A 15,570-nucleotide genomic window follows, 5' to 3' on the forward strand; every position below is an offset into this window, starting at 1 on the left:
GCTGATTCAGGAGCCGGACCCACAGATTTACGGCAATTCTTTATTATTTGTTCAGCAGCAGAAAAACAACACATTACAGAAAAACTGTGCATGTTAACATGGACTTTAACCGAACACTTTAGTGCAGACAGACACTAAAGTAACTCTATAAACTGACTGAAATAAAACTAAAATAAACTCATAAGCCTAGTAGTGATCCAGTGGTTTATGCAACACTCTCTGTAAAATACTATAATTACACTGAAATGAAACATAAATGAATCATAGCAGTATAGAGAAGTTTTGACAACACAATTATTTATCTTTATGATCCATGTGAAAAGTAGATCATATGACAAAGTCACCCACATCTACCTTCTGTCTGGTCTGTTCTATGTTTATTATATCAACTTGTAAAAATCCACATTGGTTGATCTCTAGTCAGCGTTCTCAGAGGAATGAAAAGATGTTCTGAAACATCTTCAGTGTCACAAGAAACCAGAAACAGCACTCAAAATTTTGATTTTTATGTGTTAAAATATTACTCAAGGTGATTAAACAATTATCAAAATAGTTGATGATCGCCACTTTGTATTGTAGTTCTAGAATAATTTAATATTTTATTTTATTTTATTTTATTTTATAGTTGCATAGAAGTGTACAGTGCAGTTGTTATAGTACAGTAAGCAGAGTTTATGTTAATATATGAGGTTGACTGTAGTTAGTTAGAAGAGCATTAATTCCAGTGTCCTGTCCATGTGTCCAAAGGTCTTTTAGTAATATATTGGATCCCATGGACAAAATGCCATGCAGTCAGTGGTGCATATTCATTTAAAAATGTAATCTTCTGCTATGAAAGTTCAGCTTAATTATTTTTCAGCACAGGAAGTCTTACTTTTACTGGAGGTCAGATAGAGGAAAATGCTTGCACTTCAGTGTCCCCAGCTCTCCTGAATACAAATGCTTCACATAAATGTATTACAGCCCAGTTTAACCCTGTAACTGTAGTATGTGATTAGGAATAAACTGATTGTCAGGTCACATATTCACATTTGTGTAATTATCAGTATTGTTTTTCCATCTGATATCCAATGAAATATTTTAGACATGCAGTGAAATGTACTTCCAGTGACTTGTCAGATTAAGCATATTTCACAGAAGTTGGAAAATTTGACAGTAACTTTTTCATTTTTACTGCAAATAGACCAAAATTTTGGTTTGCATTCTCAGTTATTACTTATAGTACAAAATAGTGGATTTTTAGAGGCCTGTGTAATAACAACTGAAGCCAGAAAAGCCGATAAATTGGCCAATACCGTCCTTGTTGCTCCCTTAAAACATATTGGTACTGAAAACATGTTAACATTTTACTTCATTAGACACTATGGATTAGAGGTAGGCTGATAAATCGGCTGGATCAGGCTGATATAGTGATTTTTTTCAATATCAGCCATAGGCCGTAATTTTTTTTTAAAGCCATTATTTGATCAGTAGTAAAAATGTTAAAAGATATTTGTTCAGGCACCTGTGTGGGCAGCAATGGAAGTTCAATAAATGCTAAAACAGTACTATTTGTACGTGTATTAATAATTTCATTTCTATTGTTGCATAAAAATCTTAATTATCTGAGGGTTTCAATTGTATTTTACAGTCAATGTGCTTAAAAAAAAAATCGGCCTAAAATATTGGCCTCAAAAATCAGCTGTAGATATCGGCCATTGGCTGACAAAATTAAAAAAAAAAAAAAAAATCGGCATCAGCATCCGCATTGGCCTTAGAAAAACCCATACTGGTCGACTTCTACTATGGATTTGCATGAATAATCGATTAGCGGAGTTGGTTAGTCAAAATGGTGATCGTAGTTTCCTGTTTATAGAACTGACTAATTTGTATGTGGGCTGGGGTAAGAGGAGATTTATGTTTCCCTTCATAGAAATGGGGAATTAATGACTATGGTACTGTTTCTGCTTGAGGACTACCTATTGTATGTTGTGGAAAATCTGAAAAAATTATATAATTGTGTTTATTAATATTATTATTAATATTATTATTATTATTATTATTATTATTATTATTATTATTATTAGTAGTAGTAGTAGTAGTAGTAGTAGTAGTAGTAGTAATAATTGTAGTAGGCACATTCCTCTTTTTATTCCTATTTCTTTACATCAGTTATCACCTTTGACCACACTGACAAATCACATCGTCACAATCATTTCATGAGAAGAGAATAATAATAATAATAAACCATATTTTATTTCAACTTTATGGGCCACAGCATATTATTATTTTAGTTTGAACAGAGGACGCATGTTTACAATGACCTCACGAATGATTGACTTACAGTGAATTCTCTTGACTTCATAAATGCATTAAACATCCCATCCCTACTAGATACTGGAAAACGTTTGGCCTAAACATGTGTGTCATCTTTGTAACTGACCAATTAGTGATGAACTGATGATCAAACTTACCACAAAAAGCTGTTATTTTCCTTCACGGTCAGTATTTCCAGGTCAGAACCCAAATATTAAACAGCCACTATTGACATTGACTGGTCAATCTGTACTGATCACCAGTATCAGTAAGGGTTGTGATAGCAACATTCAATTTATGAGTCCAACTTTATATAATTAGAACTGATTTTAGCTGTTATTTGAAGTGCACTTCATAGGAAATGTCACACTGTGGTCAAAATTCTTGTGTAAATAGACAACACTCAGAAAATAAACCAGGCTTACAGTTTGTGTGAATTATGCATGACACAGAAGAATATTTCTGTCCGACTTGAGACGACTTCAACACTTACTCCTCAGCATTTGCCAGTGTTCTGTTGAAAGAGCGGAGGAAGTGATCAGCTGGTGTGATCTAATACCTCTGTTCACTGTTCTCATTGTTCCATGTACGTTTGTGTCCACACTCATAATCACATCTGTGTCTGCTGCGTCATTACGAATCCTTCCCTGACCTTCTGTGCATTTACCAGCATCAGCACGTTAGCGTTTCATTACGTAAATGCAGAAGGTGTGAGGCTAGCGGCGTGTTCAGCACGATGGTGGTGGCATCACACACCTGCTTCATAGCGAGTAAAAATGAAAAGGAAAATACATCTGGAATGGGGGGGTGTAAAAAAAAAAAAAAATGTGCTCAACATAGGTGCTGGTATCACCTGTGTTTGAAGCTGTTTGAACTCTTTAAAGTCATGTTTTTGAGCTTCGTTTTCAAAGAAATAAAACTGCTTTAATGAGGTGTTTCTGCAGCTGACAGGTGTAGTTACACATATTACAGGAGAAAAGCAAACCTTGTCTAGAAGCACTACAGTGATTTAATTTCAAATGTGTATTTTAGAAACAAAAATGCGTTAAGAAAACTCTACAAACTCTTAAACTACAGCTTTGTCAGTTTGATGAACAGATAGTGAATGAAGTTGTGTCTAAATGGCACGTAAGAAAGTCATGTGATACTGTATTAACATTTCTTACTAGTAACATAACAGGGGCAGGAGAATTTTGGGTTACCGGTTTGATTCCAGCAGAGAAATTGCTGGCTGATGTGCCCTTGAGCAAGGCACTTAACCTTCCATTTGCTCCCCAGGCACCTGATCACCCTCAATCTGCAGCGTGTGTGGCGTGTGTGTTAAATGCAGAGGATCAATTTCAGTATGTAAAGATGTGTAAAGATTCTTCTCATTATTATTTAATGCATTCACAGTTTTTAATTGTGTATTTTACAGAAGCTTTGAACTGAGCTCAGCCAATGAGAATCAGCACTCCTGACTTCCTGTTTCCAGACGATGACGTTGCATATTTTTGTGTTTCAGGGCTCTCTGCATCCCCAGTGTCTTTCTTCGCTCTGCTGCCTCTGAAGCCATGGACTAGAGTTGCGTCTGGTCCTGACAGTCCCGCGGTCATCAGATGGCTCACCAACCCTCAGCGAAAATACAGAAAGTATGTCGGATATTTAACAGAAGAATCAACAGTTACATTTTAAGGATGAGGTTTACAGATGCACCAATGTTTTTATGCGATAAAGTTAATTCTCGTTCATTTCATGGTCAACTTTTTGCTCCTGTTTTAAATAATGTTATTAAAAAACGACTATGTTTGTGCTTCTTTTGGGAGAATATTTTGCCACTTTCAATTAAACCACAGGTGTCAAACATATCTCCAAAGTGTTCCTTCCAGCCCCCAGGATCAGAATCCCAATCAGAATCAGTTTTATTAGCCAAGTGTGTGAACATGTACAAGGAATTTGGCTTTGTTTTTCTTTGCTCACGACGTACAATTTCAATATAAACCCAAACACACTTAAATATAGACCTAAGATCAACAAGCAAGAGACAAGGACAACAATGGGTTGAGATTTACAGTGGATTTATAATATGTACAGAGTGCAAATTAGAGTTTCATACAGTGATTGGATGTGTACCGGGATGTGGTCTATTAAAAATATATGTTTATGTATATGTTTACAGTGGATTTATATTATAATATGTACAGAGGATGAGGATGAACCTGCAAAGACATTGACAATCAAGTTGTATTGATCACAAAGTTAAATTCTTTTTTTTTTTTCTGTTCCAAACACCTGTTACTAAATGTTTTGTGTATTTGTAGATCCACTGTCATCTGTAAGTTGTAATGCGTATGTGTAAATGATAAGATGAGGCATAATATGGTTAAAATTGCAATTGGAAGTTCAGGTTATTCACATTTTTTGTTTAAGGATAGTTTGTAAATGTAAATCTTTTTTGTACTAAAACAAAAAGAAAAATTTAGAGTTGTCATTATTTCTAAGTTATTAGACTATTATTTTACCAGTCTGGCCTACATGAGGTCAAATTGGGTGTATATGGCCCCTGAACTAAAATGAGTTTGACATTCCTGGAGTAAACTATATGCTCCTGATAAATATTTATAGGTTTGGATTAGTAGGAAGTAGGCAATAGTAAAAAAAAAAAAAAAAAAAAAAAAAAGTAGTAGTTTTTGAGTTGAGTTATATTTTCAGCCACATAGAGGATGTATGACACATAGGCACTTTTTTTTTAATATATTATGATTAATACAAGACCGGACAGTCCCAGGTTCCTCTGGCCCACAAGGTTTTTACGTCAGAAAAAACAGAGAACATGCATCAGGGTGTTTCTGAGTCATAATTACCTCCCACAGGAAATAGGCTCTGAAAATGACTGGTCTTATGGGAAAGTTGAGGTCATGACAGCAGTAGACTCAGGTTATTTTGTCCTGTGAAGCAATATTGTGATTCTAAGTTAATTGGGAGCTTGTTGTTTTGTGCTAAGTTCAGTGTCTTCTCCTACAGATGCACACAAACAGTGCTTTTTTGGTGTTTATGGAGGATCACAACTTCACAGACTGACCTTTAAGCCTCTTGAAATTCACATAACTTGTGTTCTGGAATTATAATAAGTGAGTTTGTCTTTCGTTGTTACCACAAACATGTATCTGCTGTCTATTTTAGAGGTGGTACACGACTACTTAGGGATCTGGAAGGGTAGATTTATCACATTTTAATCCTTTGATCATGATAAATTATGCAATACCTATAATCTGTATTATCTCTTGCTAACCCTGGTTGGAGCTGACCACTCTTTATTTCCTGTTGTTCACCTTCGCAGACTCCCTTTTAGTACAATAATACACATGCAACACAATGCAAATGGCTGACAGTAACTAGGTCAGCTAAACTACAGCTTAAGTGCAGCTTTGACTCATTAATAATGCATAAAAACTAAAGTTGCTCGGTCTTCCACAAAGATATTTTCCCTCTAATGCCAGCAATATGACAGTGTTTAGCCGTCTTTATTCTGTCATTAGTTCTTAGTTGGTTCTATTCGATGACAGAGATGAGTGATAGGACTTTTCAAACCTGTGATTGAAAGCATTAGACGCAGGAAATAACAGCATTTGTTGTGCGTCAGTTCTATTTCCAGAGCAGGGTGTCAGTCCGTTCACAACACTGAGCCAAAACATGATGGACACTCATGTAATGTGGCACACTGAGGGTTAGAGCCGCTTTCCTTCTTGCTGCTCACAGGCGTGGGCTGGATATCTGTTGATTTCCAGCGCTGTTCTGGCTGGTTTTAGGTCGAAGTCATCCAGCTCAGTCGCCCTCAGACCTTTGGCCTGCACACAGAGGTCTGGTGTCGGAGCTGTAAACCTGTGGGTGTTTGTTTCTTCACTGACAATGCTCTGAGGTCCACTCCTCTATCACCCACACAACCTCAAGTGGAATGAAAGCTATGCATGGACTCATTCATTCCATGGGCTGAGGGAGTGAATGCGTGTGCATCTTAAGTGTTGTTTATGACCTAACAAGGCAACTCTTGTTGATCATTAGTGCCCCAGTGCTACAGTATTTATGCATGATGTAAATACACTCACCAGCTAAACTCACACTACATAGCATCACACTGATTCTCCCAGCTTTATAAACACTCACCCAGCATCTTTCCTACTCATCCAGTTCAGAGATCTAATGTTTAAGATCCTGGATCGTACCCAAAAAACCCTGGTTGACACCGGTGGCAGGAAGTGGGATGGTGTTATTATGATGATGGGCAGTGGGCCAGCAGCTTTGGAGATAGGCAGGTGTGTCCTGGACATGACCTCTGACTGCGTTGTTGATATTACATCTGTGGCGGCTGGATATTCTGTTATGACTGTTTGCAAGAGCTGGGAGGAGCACTGGGAGTGGAGAGCTTTTCTGAGCACTATGAGCTGTATGAAGCATTACACATCGGTACAAGCAGGCTGAAACTACTGGCCGGGACTCGAATCAGAGGGTTTCAAGTGTCAAAGTGAGGATTTTAGTTCAGTACAGATGAAAAAGGATTACTTTAAAAGAGTGTGTTCATGTTTTTTCGTCTTTTTTTCCTACTGTTTCTTAGATGAGAACGTGAAGGCTGGCGTCCACCAAGGCGACCGCTGCACCTTGGGCAGCGCACACACATGATCACATGACTCTGGACATGGACGCGGTCCTGTCAGACTTTGTTCGGTCCACAGGGGCAGAACCGGGTCTGGCAAGAGACCTGCTGGAAGGTAAGGAGACAGAGTACTGACCAGGCCGGTCGCAATTATTACATAATCATATTATCACAGTAGCACATTTGTTTAAGCCACCCACAATTATTGTCACATATTTGGGACAATTATCTCCATTCACCTTTAGACAAAAACTGGATTACACTTGAAAAAACATTGTGCTTCTAATATTACACCATTTGAGATTTCTTTGGAAATCTTACAGATGTCATTTACAGGCACTTTGTTTTGTGTCTGTCATTGTCAGTTATGTCTTTGTATATTTTTTTGTGTCCAATGTGCCCTTTCATATACAAAACCTTAATTAAGTGGGAATAGAAATGAAGTTTTTGTGTTCCAGTGTTCAGGAAATTGCTCTTTTTAAGCTTATACCATTCTATAAAATAAAATGAACATAAAAATTATGAAATCATTAATTGCAGTTACTTGTGTGACTATTACTTGTCAACTAAAATTGCATCATTGTGGTCAGGCCTAGCACTGACCTGCAGACTATCAGCCAGTCTATTATGTAGTGTTTTGATCAGCTGGTGCTGTGGTTGCAGAGGGAATAACACTAGAGGAGAGGAAATTAGGGAAAGGGAAAGACAGGAGGAGAGGAGACGAGTAAAGAGTAGAGTAGACTGCTCCAGTGAGCCAGCTTGCTGATTTAGAGGCCAGTGTGAAGGTTTTACGAGTGCACTCCCCAGGGAGAGCTTTGTGCCCATTCATTGGAACTCATTGAGGAGCGGAGTGCTACTGGCACTTGTATAACGTACATATAGTGCCAGGAAAACACAGGAGAGCAAAAGTGCACACGGCAACAGAAAGATGGTTGATGGAAGCTAGAGATAGTATAACTGTGTTTATGGTTTTGTTCTCTTTTTTTTTTTTAAACATAGGTCCAGAGACATTGATCATTTTTTGGCAACTCCAATTCCACTTTAAAGGGGTCATATTTTGCTAAGCCCACTTTTATTAGTCTTTGGTACATTTATTTGTGTATTTGGACCCTAATAGTTCAAAAAGTTTGAATTTGAACCCTCCAGGTGCTGCAAAGCTATCTTTATATTCATTTTTGGCAAAAATCGAGTGGATTTCTACAACCCGCTTTAATTCCTGCTTAATTTGTTATGTCTATAACTAGTTTTGTTACAACATTTGCACATATAAGGTCAAGACTTCCAAGGAACATTTCTCTGAGTACACCATAATTGTTTGTCAGCAGCAGCGGTTGTAGTAAAAACTGAAAATATACCCAAACTTTGAGCTGATTACCTAAAATGTTCAGCTGCTGGTTGAACAGGACAGAGCAGCACAGTCAACAACCTGGAGGGGGCGGGGCATGAAGTGGCTCATTTGCATTTCAAGGGCCGGTGCTCAAAACGACCTTTCTGGTGTCATTACTCAGAAATAGGGTTTAAGATGGACCTGTGGAGTTGAATTAGTGAAGAATTCAGACCCAAGCATAGCATTTACAGTTTATGTAGACCACAGGGAAATGTTTTAAAGTGAATAATTCCATTTAAAAAAAGCAAAAGATCACTCGTTTAAAGTGGTATTTTCAAAAGCTGATCAGACTGCAGTATAGAAATGCTTAACTCTACATGCACATACATTTGTGTCTGCTTTACAAGAATAAAAACATGCACCACACCAATCAGACTTCCATTAGTAGATGAAAATTGCACTATGTGTGCAACCTGAAATCTTTTTTGTGTCTGCATTTATATAATGCAGACACACGTCTAGTCTGATACAAGAATTAAATTGTTGGGTGTCTGCCTCTCCCTCAGTCTTTTTTTTGTGATTCTGCCTTGGCATTGTGCCACAGGGACATACTTGTGAAATTAACAAACATTATAAAAGACACAAACCTGGCTGTCCTGTTGATTTATTATGCTTGATAGCTTGTGTTGGTTGGGCTTTCCAGACCTGCCTCCATCAGCTGCTGCGTGACCCTGTGGTCTGAGTCAGGATGGAGTGAAGTGACAGACACACAGATGGACAAATCTGACAGCTTCACATGTGGTGCTTCCCCCTAGAGGCTGATTTATTCCACCGTTACACGTGCTTCAACCTCAGTGGCTGATCTTGAAAATGAATATGTTCAGTATTTTTGTGTAATTAAATGAATCAGTAAGATTTTAAGTTAATGCCAGTTCATGAACTCTACTCTATGAAAAATATCCTGTAATGAGAAAAAAGGAGTTAAGCTCTGTGTTTCAAATGAATGTGCATAATGTATGTTCAGACTGCAGCTGGATTTATCAGTGTTCCTTTTGCAGACGACAGCCATTACAAATACTTTCAATGCTACAGCAATTAAAGGCTGCAGAGCACCGTTTAAAGATCATACATTATGCACAGTGGATGCAATGCTAGTCCTTGAATTGTTGCATTCCTGTATCTGACCAGCCCAGGCTACTGAGACCCATGCGGTAGAATCCGTTTTGCATTGATCGGCCTCCGAGACAGTGATTAGCAGCGCCAGGTTTCATGTTTGCGCTGCCGAGAATCATCGTGTCTGGAAGTGTGTAGGAAAGAGGTAACTTCCTCCAAGTCTCTTACACAGCGAGTCCGTTAATGGACCTTGGCTCAAGCATTCTCAGGTTGCAGTCACTCAGCCCTCTAAACATTTGCAGTCAAAGGCATTTATGTGTGATTTTTGTCAACTGTTTTGCACATTGTTCCTGTGGCATTGTCAGACAGCAGGCAGAGATATAATAAGACTGAAGCTTGACTTGTGTTTCTTAAACCTGGAGGGAATTTGTGTTAGAGACACATCACCCACAGGAGACAACTGTGTCTGTGTGTGTGTATTCATAGTGTGTACATTTTTCCAGTGTGTGTCCCTGTATGCGTCCCTGCTGCACATCAGGATATTGCTGTCACTCAGTATCTGTCTCCCCTCACAGTCTTCATTTGAGTAGCTCCACCCAAACTCAGCCTCTAGTTATTCTTGACATCAGATGATTTTCTCAAGCCTTGTGATCTACTGTATCTGTACTATTACAGTTGGCCTTGTTAATATGAGAACCACAGCTGTTTATAATATACAACATAGTGAAACAGAGAGGAACGTTGAATAATGTGGGTGATAATCAAATAAAAAAAAAAAAAACACAATATTTTATAATTTTACTGATTTAAAAAAAAAATATCACAGACAAATAATTCTAGATTATTTTAACAGTTAAAATTAGACAGCTGCTAATGTGGTGAACAGGTTACATTACATTATAGCTTTTGTATCTATATGTGTGTGTGTGTGTGTGTGTGTGTATATGTGCGTGTGTGTATTTTTGCATACATTGTGTGTGTGTATGTTCAGACAATTATATTCACATCTTATATGCAGAACACTTTCTATATGTTGTAAAACTGCTTTGTAAAGTGTCATCAGGGTTCCTATGCAAGTATGGGAAGCATCGAAAAGTGTGGAATCTGATTTTATAAATTCCCAGGTCTGGAAAAGTGTTGACAATGGAAACAAATGTATGGAAAAATTCATGTTTCCAAGACTGTTACCACTGTTCTGTTTTCTAAAAGTAATAGTAGTAGTAGTACAAGTAGTAGTAGTAGTAGTAGCAGTAGTAGTAGTAGTGGTATCATTAGTATTATTATTATTATTACCAAGCAAGTCTGTCTTATCTGCATCATGCCCAACAGTTTTTTTCAGCATTTCACCCTCATTTTCCACTTTACATTTTGCTGTCTTTAGCATTTTTGAGTTACTCATGCAATGAGATAACCCTGTTTACTGTAAACTGTGGTAAATAGTAACTTGTTGCATCAGGAAAACAGTGTTTTGATGGTGGGAATTAATATGGGAGAGTGAATTCTAGAGCCGCATCACTCTTCACAATTATCACACGTTGATTTATTTGGATATTCATAACCGTTGTTTGTTTGCTGCAGGTAAAAACTGGGACCTCAGTGCTGCTCTAAATGATTATGAGGAGCTCAGGCAGGTCCACACTGCCAACCTGCCACAGGTCTTCAATGAGGGCCGCTACTACAAGCAGCCAGAGACACGTGACACACCCACCCATGTCAGCAAGATCGACAGGCCGTGCGCGCAAAAGCAGGAGGACAATGCACAAGGTAACAGGCTCAGCTTCACACCATCGACCTCAAAAATCACACTTATTTCCCATTTGCGTCATCTGTTCGATTCCCCCTCCTTCCACCCTCCAGAGAAGCGTCTGTCCCGTGGGATATCCCACGCCAGTTCTGCTATCGTCTCCCTGGCGCGGCTACAGGTGGCTAGTGAGTGTACCAGCGAGCAGTTCCCTCTTGAGATGCCCATCTACACATTCCAGCTGCCAGACCTCAGTGTGTACAGCGAGGACTTCAGGAGCTTCATAGAGAGGGACCTGATAGAGCAGTCCACCATGATGGCTCTGGAGCAAGCTGGTGAGTAGCACAGGTCACGTACGCTACGTCCACACTGCAGGTAAAAGGGGCCAAAATCGGACTTTTTTTCCCATATGTGACCCATATCTGATTTTTTTATGACAGTCTGAACAGCAAAAATGGGATTTTTTTTTTTTCAAATCAGACCCAGGTCACTTTCATATGTGGTCCTAAATCAGATACGCATGTGAGGGTTGCAATGCCACTTCGGTCATGTTGCATTTCAGCTGAATTTTACATCACTGAATGCGATAGACATCACAACTCTGCTCTGGAGGATGTGGGACACAACAAGATCCATAATTCCGTAAATGCAGGTGCTGCGTGTGATGTCACGGCTTCTTCTGCACATGGGAGTCACTTCAGAACCATAGACTGTTCACACGAGTCTGATGGCATTGCATTTAAAATATAATGAGAACAACTGTGCAAAAAAAAAAAAAAAAATCTGAATTGAGCATTAAGACCTGCAGTGTGAACATGGCGTTAGCAAGGTTATTATCCTTAATGAAAACTAACGAAATGACGAAAACTAGAATTGAAAAAACATTTTCATTAACTGAAATAAATAATTACTATAATTAATAGAAAAAATTATTAACTCAAACTGTATTGTGTGCTTATAAAACTAACTAAAACGTCTAAAAATTATGGATAAAATTCCCTTCATTTTCATCTTTGTCAATGTTGGATTGATATGAAATCGATTTATTTCGCTCGATTTTAGCTGGCGGCACCATACGGCACTTCACGGTCCGCCACTTTTCGTCACTTGTCATTTAGAGTCATCTTCTCGTCCCCACTCCACCTGGCAAGATTAAAGTTGGGAGAAAGCAGCAGAGCCTTGTATGCGATTTCTTTGAATACGACAGCGAGGAAGATAAAAGATGTGAAAAAACTCAAACTAATACTACAACTAAACTAAAACTAAGCATTTAGAAAAAAACCAAAAACTAAGAAAAAGTAGCAAATCTGCTCTAAAAACTAATTAAAAGTAACTGAATTAGCAAAAAAAAGTCAAAACTAAATAAAACTAAGCTATGATGAAAAATCTAAAACGATTATAACCTTGAGCATTAGTCTGGCTCCTCTGGAATAAGAGTGAATATTTCCATTGTGTTTTGACAGTGGTGGCAAGATTTTTCATTCTGTCTGCTTTCATTATCAGTGCGTTATGTTGTGAAAGTTTCTGTCACTGAATGAAAGAACAACAACCTCCGAGCTTTAACTACACCCTGAAAAGTTTTGAGAAAGACACTTTTTTTTATGCAGCATTTAGTTTTGTATGGATTTAGTCAGTTTACTACCATGAAGCACTTCTTCACGTGCATGTTCCACCAAATCCACTTCTCTTTCGACACTATTCTGCAAATGCACTGTCATAGCATCCTGCACTCAGTGCTGCTCAGGAACTAGCCAAAAACTCAGGTATTTTCTGCCCCTTTTTCATTAAAATAGTCGGTAGATCCAGAACTATCTACAGCCCTGACACTGTACTCACAGTTCACAGGAGATATGTGAGACTACAGTCCACTCTATAACGAGAGTAAAATAATACAATAGTAATAATGTGATGTATGTAACATTATCTTATGCATTTCACTGTTTTCTTTATTCAGATTACAATGAGTAGAGAATGTCAAAGCAGCAGCAGAGAGTAAAGCCTGTGAGAGTCTGTAATGCAGACAGAAATGTAGATGATGAGACTTTGAGTGAAAGTAAGAGGGAGACGGAGTAGCAGCAGCATCTGGAAGCAGGATGACAACAACTAATTCAAAGCATCCAGGATCCCAAAGGATTCATCTCCCAGCTGAAGCTTTGAACTAACAGAGAGAAACTAGTTAGTGAAGTTTTAAATCCTTCTGCAGACCTTCCCACACAGAGACTGCAGACTTCATAAAGACTTTATCACCTAATTCTGTTCAATATTTGGGAACACTCCACCAAGACTATGAGACTTTACCATGCCACTACTTGGACTGTTTTTATTTACTTATTTGCACTTATTTATTGGACTACTTTAGGTTATTAAAGATTTAATATGTAGCGAGTGCTCGTGTTTTTGCTGGAGTCTGTTTTGTGCTCATTTATAGATGTTAATTTACTCTATTTCTAAGCTACTGATCTCCGGTGTGTACATCTATGATCACATCTTGTATACTTCTATGTAGCGGAATCAGTTCATCTGAACCCTTTTAAGATTTCCATTACAAAAGGCTGCTTATGTGTCTTCATGTTTTTTTCTTTGCAATAAAAGTGTCAGAAAATTTATTTTTTTGCCACCTTTGTTTTCAGGAAGAACTTAACTTTCAATATGTGGCCATTAATTATCATTATTATAAATAATAAATGCTTAAAACAATGTGTTTTAGTAAAAAATAAAAATAAAAAAAAACAGTCTTAAGGTTTTTGGCTTACCAGCCGACAGGCCATAAGCTATTGTCATCATGCATTGTCATCGTCTGTCGTCAGTTATAAAAATTTCAATCGTCGTCTTCTCCGAAACTACAATTCAGATTGACTTCAAACTTGGTATACAGCTTCTTTATGATGATGTCAACAAAAGTTAGTGAAATTATTTGGATCCGGATCTGATTCTGGATCTGGTGCAACTTCGAAAAATTTCCCCATTTTAACAGATAGGAAGTGGATCGATGCAATATCTCAGTAAATATAAATGATATCTGGTGTAAATTTCTACAGTTCAGCCCTGATGGGGAGATGACCAAAACATAATGTCCACATGCTGACCAGGATCTTCTTCTGGATCCGGGAACTTACGGAAAATTTAACATGGGCTCTTATGGGGAAAACATTTCAATCGTCTTTTTCTCCCAAACTACAGTTCTGATTGACTTCAAACTTGGTATACAGCTTCTTTATGATGATGTCAACAAAAGTTAGTGAAATTATTTTGATCCAGATCTGATTCTGGACTTGGTGCGACTTTGAAAAATTTTCCCATTATAACACATAGGAAGTGGATTGATCCAATAAATCAGTAAGTATCAATGATATCAAGTTGGAATTTGAATTTTTTACAGATCTGATTGGAATATGACCAAAACATGGGCTATTTCTGTAATATAATAAATACACATAACTGGGTGATAATAAATGGCATCTGGATACATTTGCCAAAGCTTTTAATTTGGCCAGTAAGCTACAGGGCCATTGGTCCTATTTTTAGTATATTTGTTATCAAAAACAACTGTAAATGTCGATAATGAAATTCTTTGAGATGCAGATATAAACCTTCAATTATTTTGCATCCGCTCAAACATGCTTTTTTGTCTTGAACATTCAGTATCCATTAGAGCTGCACAATATATTGTTTGAGCATCGTCATTGCGATGTACATGTGCACAATAGTCACATCGCAGGTCCTGCGATGTAGGAGGCAAATTAACTCATTGTGTTCTCATCTAATTTCAAGGGTATGTGACACACACTATGCGTAGCAGTCCACCAATCACAATCGTTCGTAATCAGTTTGGAGTGAGTCACTGGTAACAACGCTGAAAAATGAGCAACGAACAAAAGAAAATCACCATAAACAAAGACTTTGTGTAAAAGAGGAAGGCAACGTCAGTTATCTGGAATTATTTCGGCTACAACGATTGGACAATATTGAAACACGTGTTCTGTGTCGATAGTGCCTTACATCTGTTGCCACAACAAGAGGAAACACAACTAATTTGTTCGGCCATTTCTGTTGGCACCACACAGCTATTTTATCCTCCTCAGTATTTGTTCATATTGCAATATATATTGTAGGGTTAAAAAAAAATCACAGTGTTAATTTTTTCCAATATCGTGCAGCCCTAGTATCCATATTATGGCTTCATATTTTTTGTTATTTCCAGGCATTTTTTAGCCTCTGTGTGGAAGTCTCTGAAACACTTCCTTTCTACTTGGAATGGATTCTCACATTGCCTCTGTAAAGTGTTATATAGTGTCAGAAATCTCAGGATCTCAGCGTTCCATTGCAATTCAAATTTTGTGGATAACATAAACGGTTCAGGAGTTAAAGTAATTTGAATGCTGTAAAGTGCAAAATGCAGTGCTGGAGAGATTGCTGTTGTTAAAGGGTTAAATTCACTCTCAGGTTCTTCAGTACCTCTCCACT

General features: G+C 37.9%; 1 protein-coding gene across 1 annotated transcript in view; it reads left to right on the forward strand.

Annotated features, from left to right (window-relative positions):
- Positions 1-15,570, forward strand: part of otud7a (OTU deubiquitinase 7A) — a 56,691-nt gene that overhangs the window by 22,019 nt on the left and 19,102 nt on the right. Inside the window, exons 2-5 of the mRNA XM_030136563.1 lie at positions 3,800-3,926; positions 6,887-7,040; positions 10,944-11,129; positions 11,223-11,441. Coding sequence (XP_029992423.1) covers positions 6,956-7,040; positions 10,944-11,129; positions 11,223-11,441 — 490 coding nt within the window. The 5' untranslated portion in view covers positions 3,800-3,926; positions 6,887-6,955. The remainder of the gene's footprint in view (positions 1-3,799; positions 3,927-6,886; positions 7,041-10,943; positions 11,130-11,222; positions 11,442-15,570) is intronic.

The sequence above is a fragment of the Sphaeramia orbicularis genome, chromosome 6 (genome assembly GCF_902148855.1).
Source record: "Sphaeramia orbicularis chromosome 6, fSphaOr1.1, whole genome shotgun sequence".
Classification (NCBI taxonomy): Eukaryota; Metazoa; Chordata; class Actinopteri; order Kurtiformes; family Apogonidae; genus Sphaeramia; species Sphaeramia orbicularis.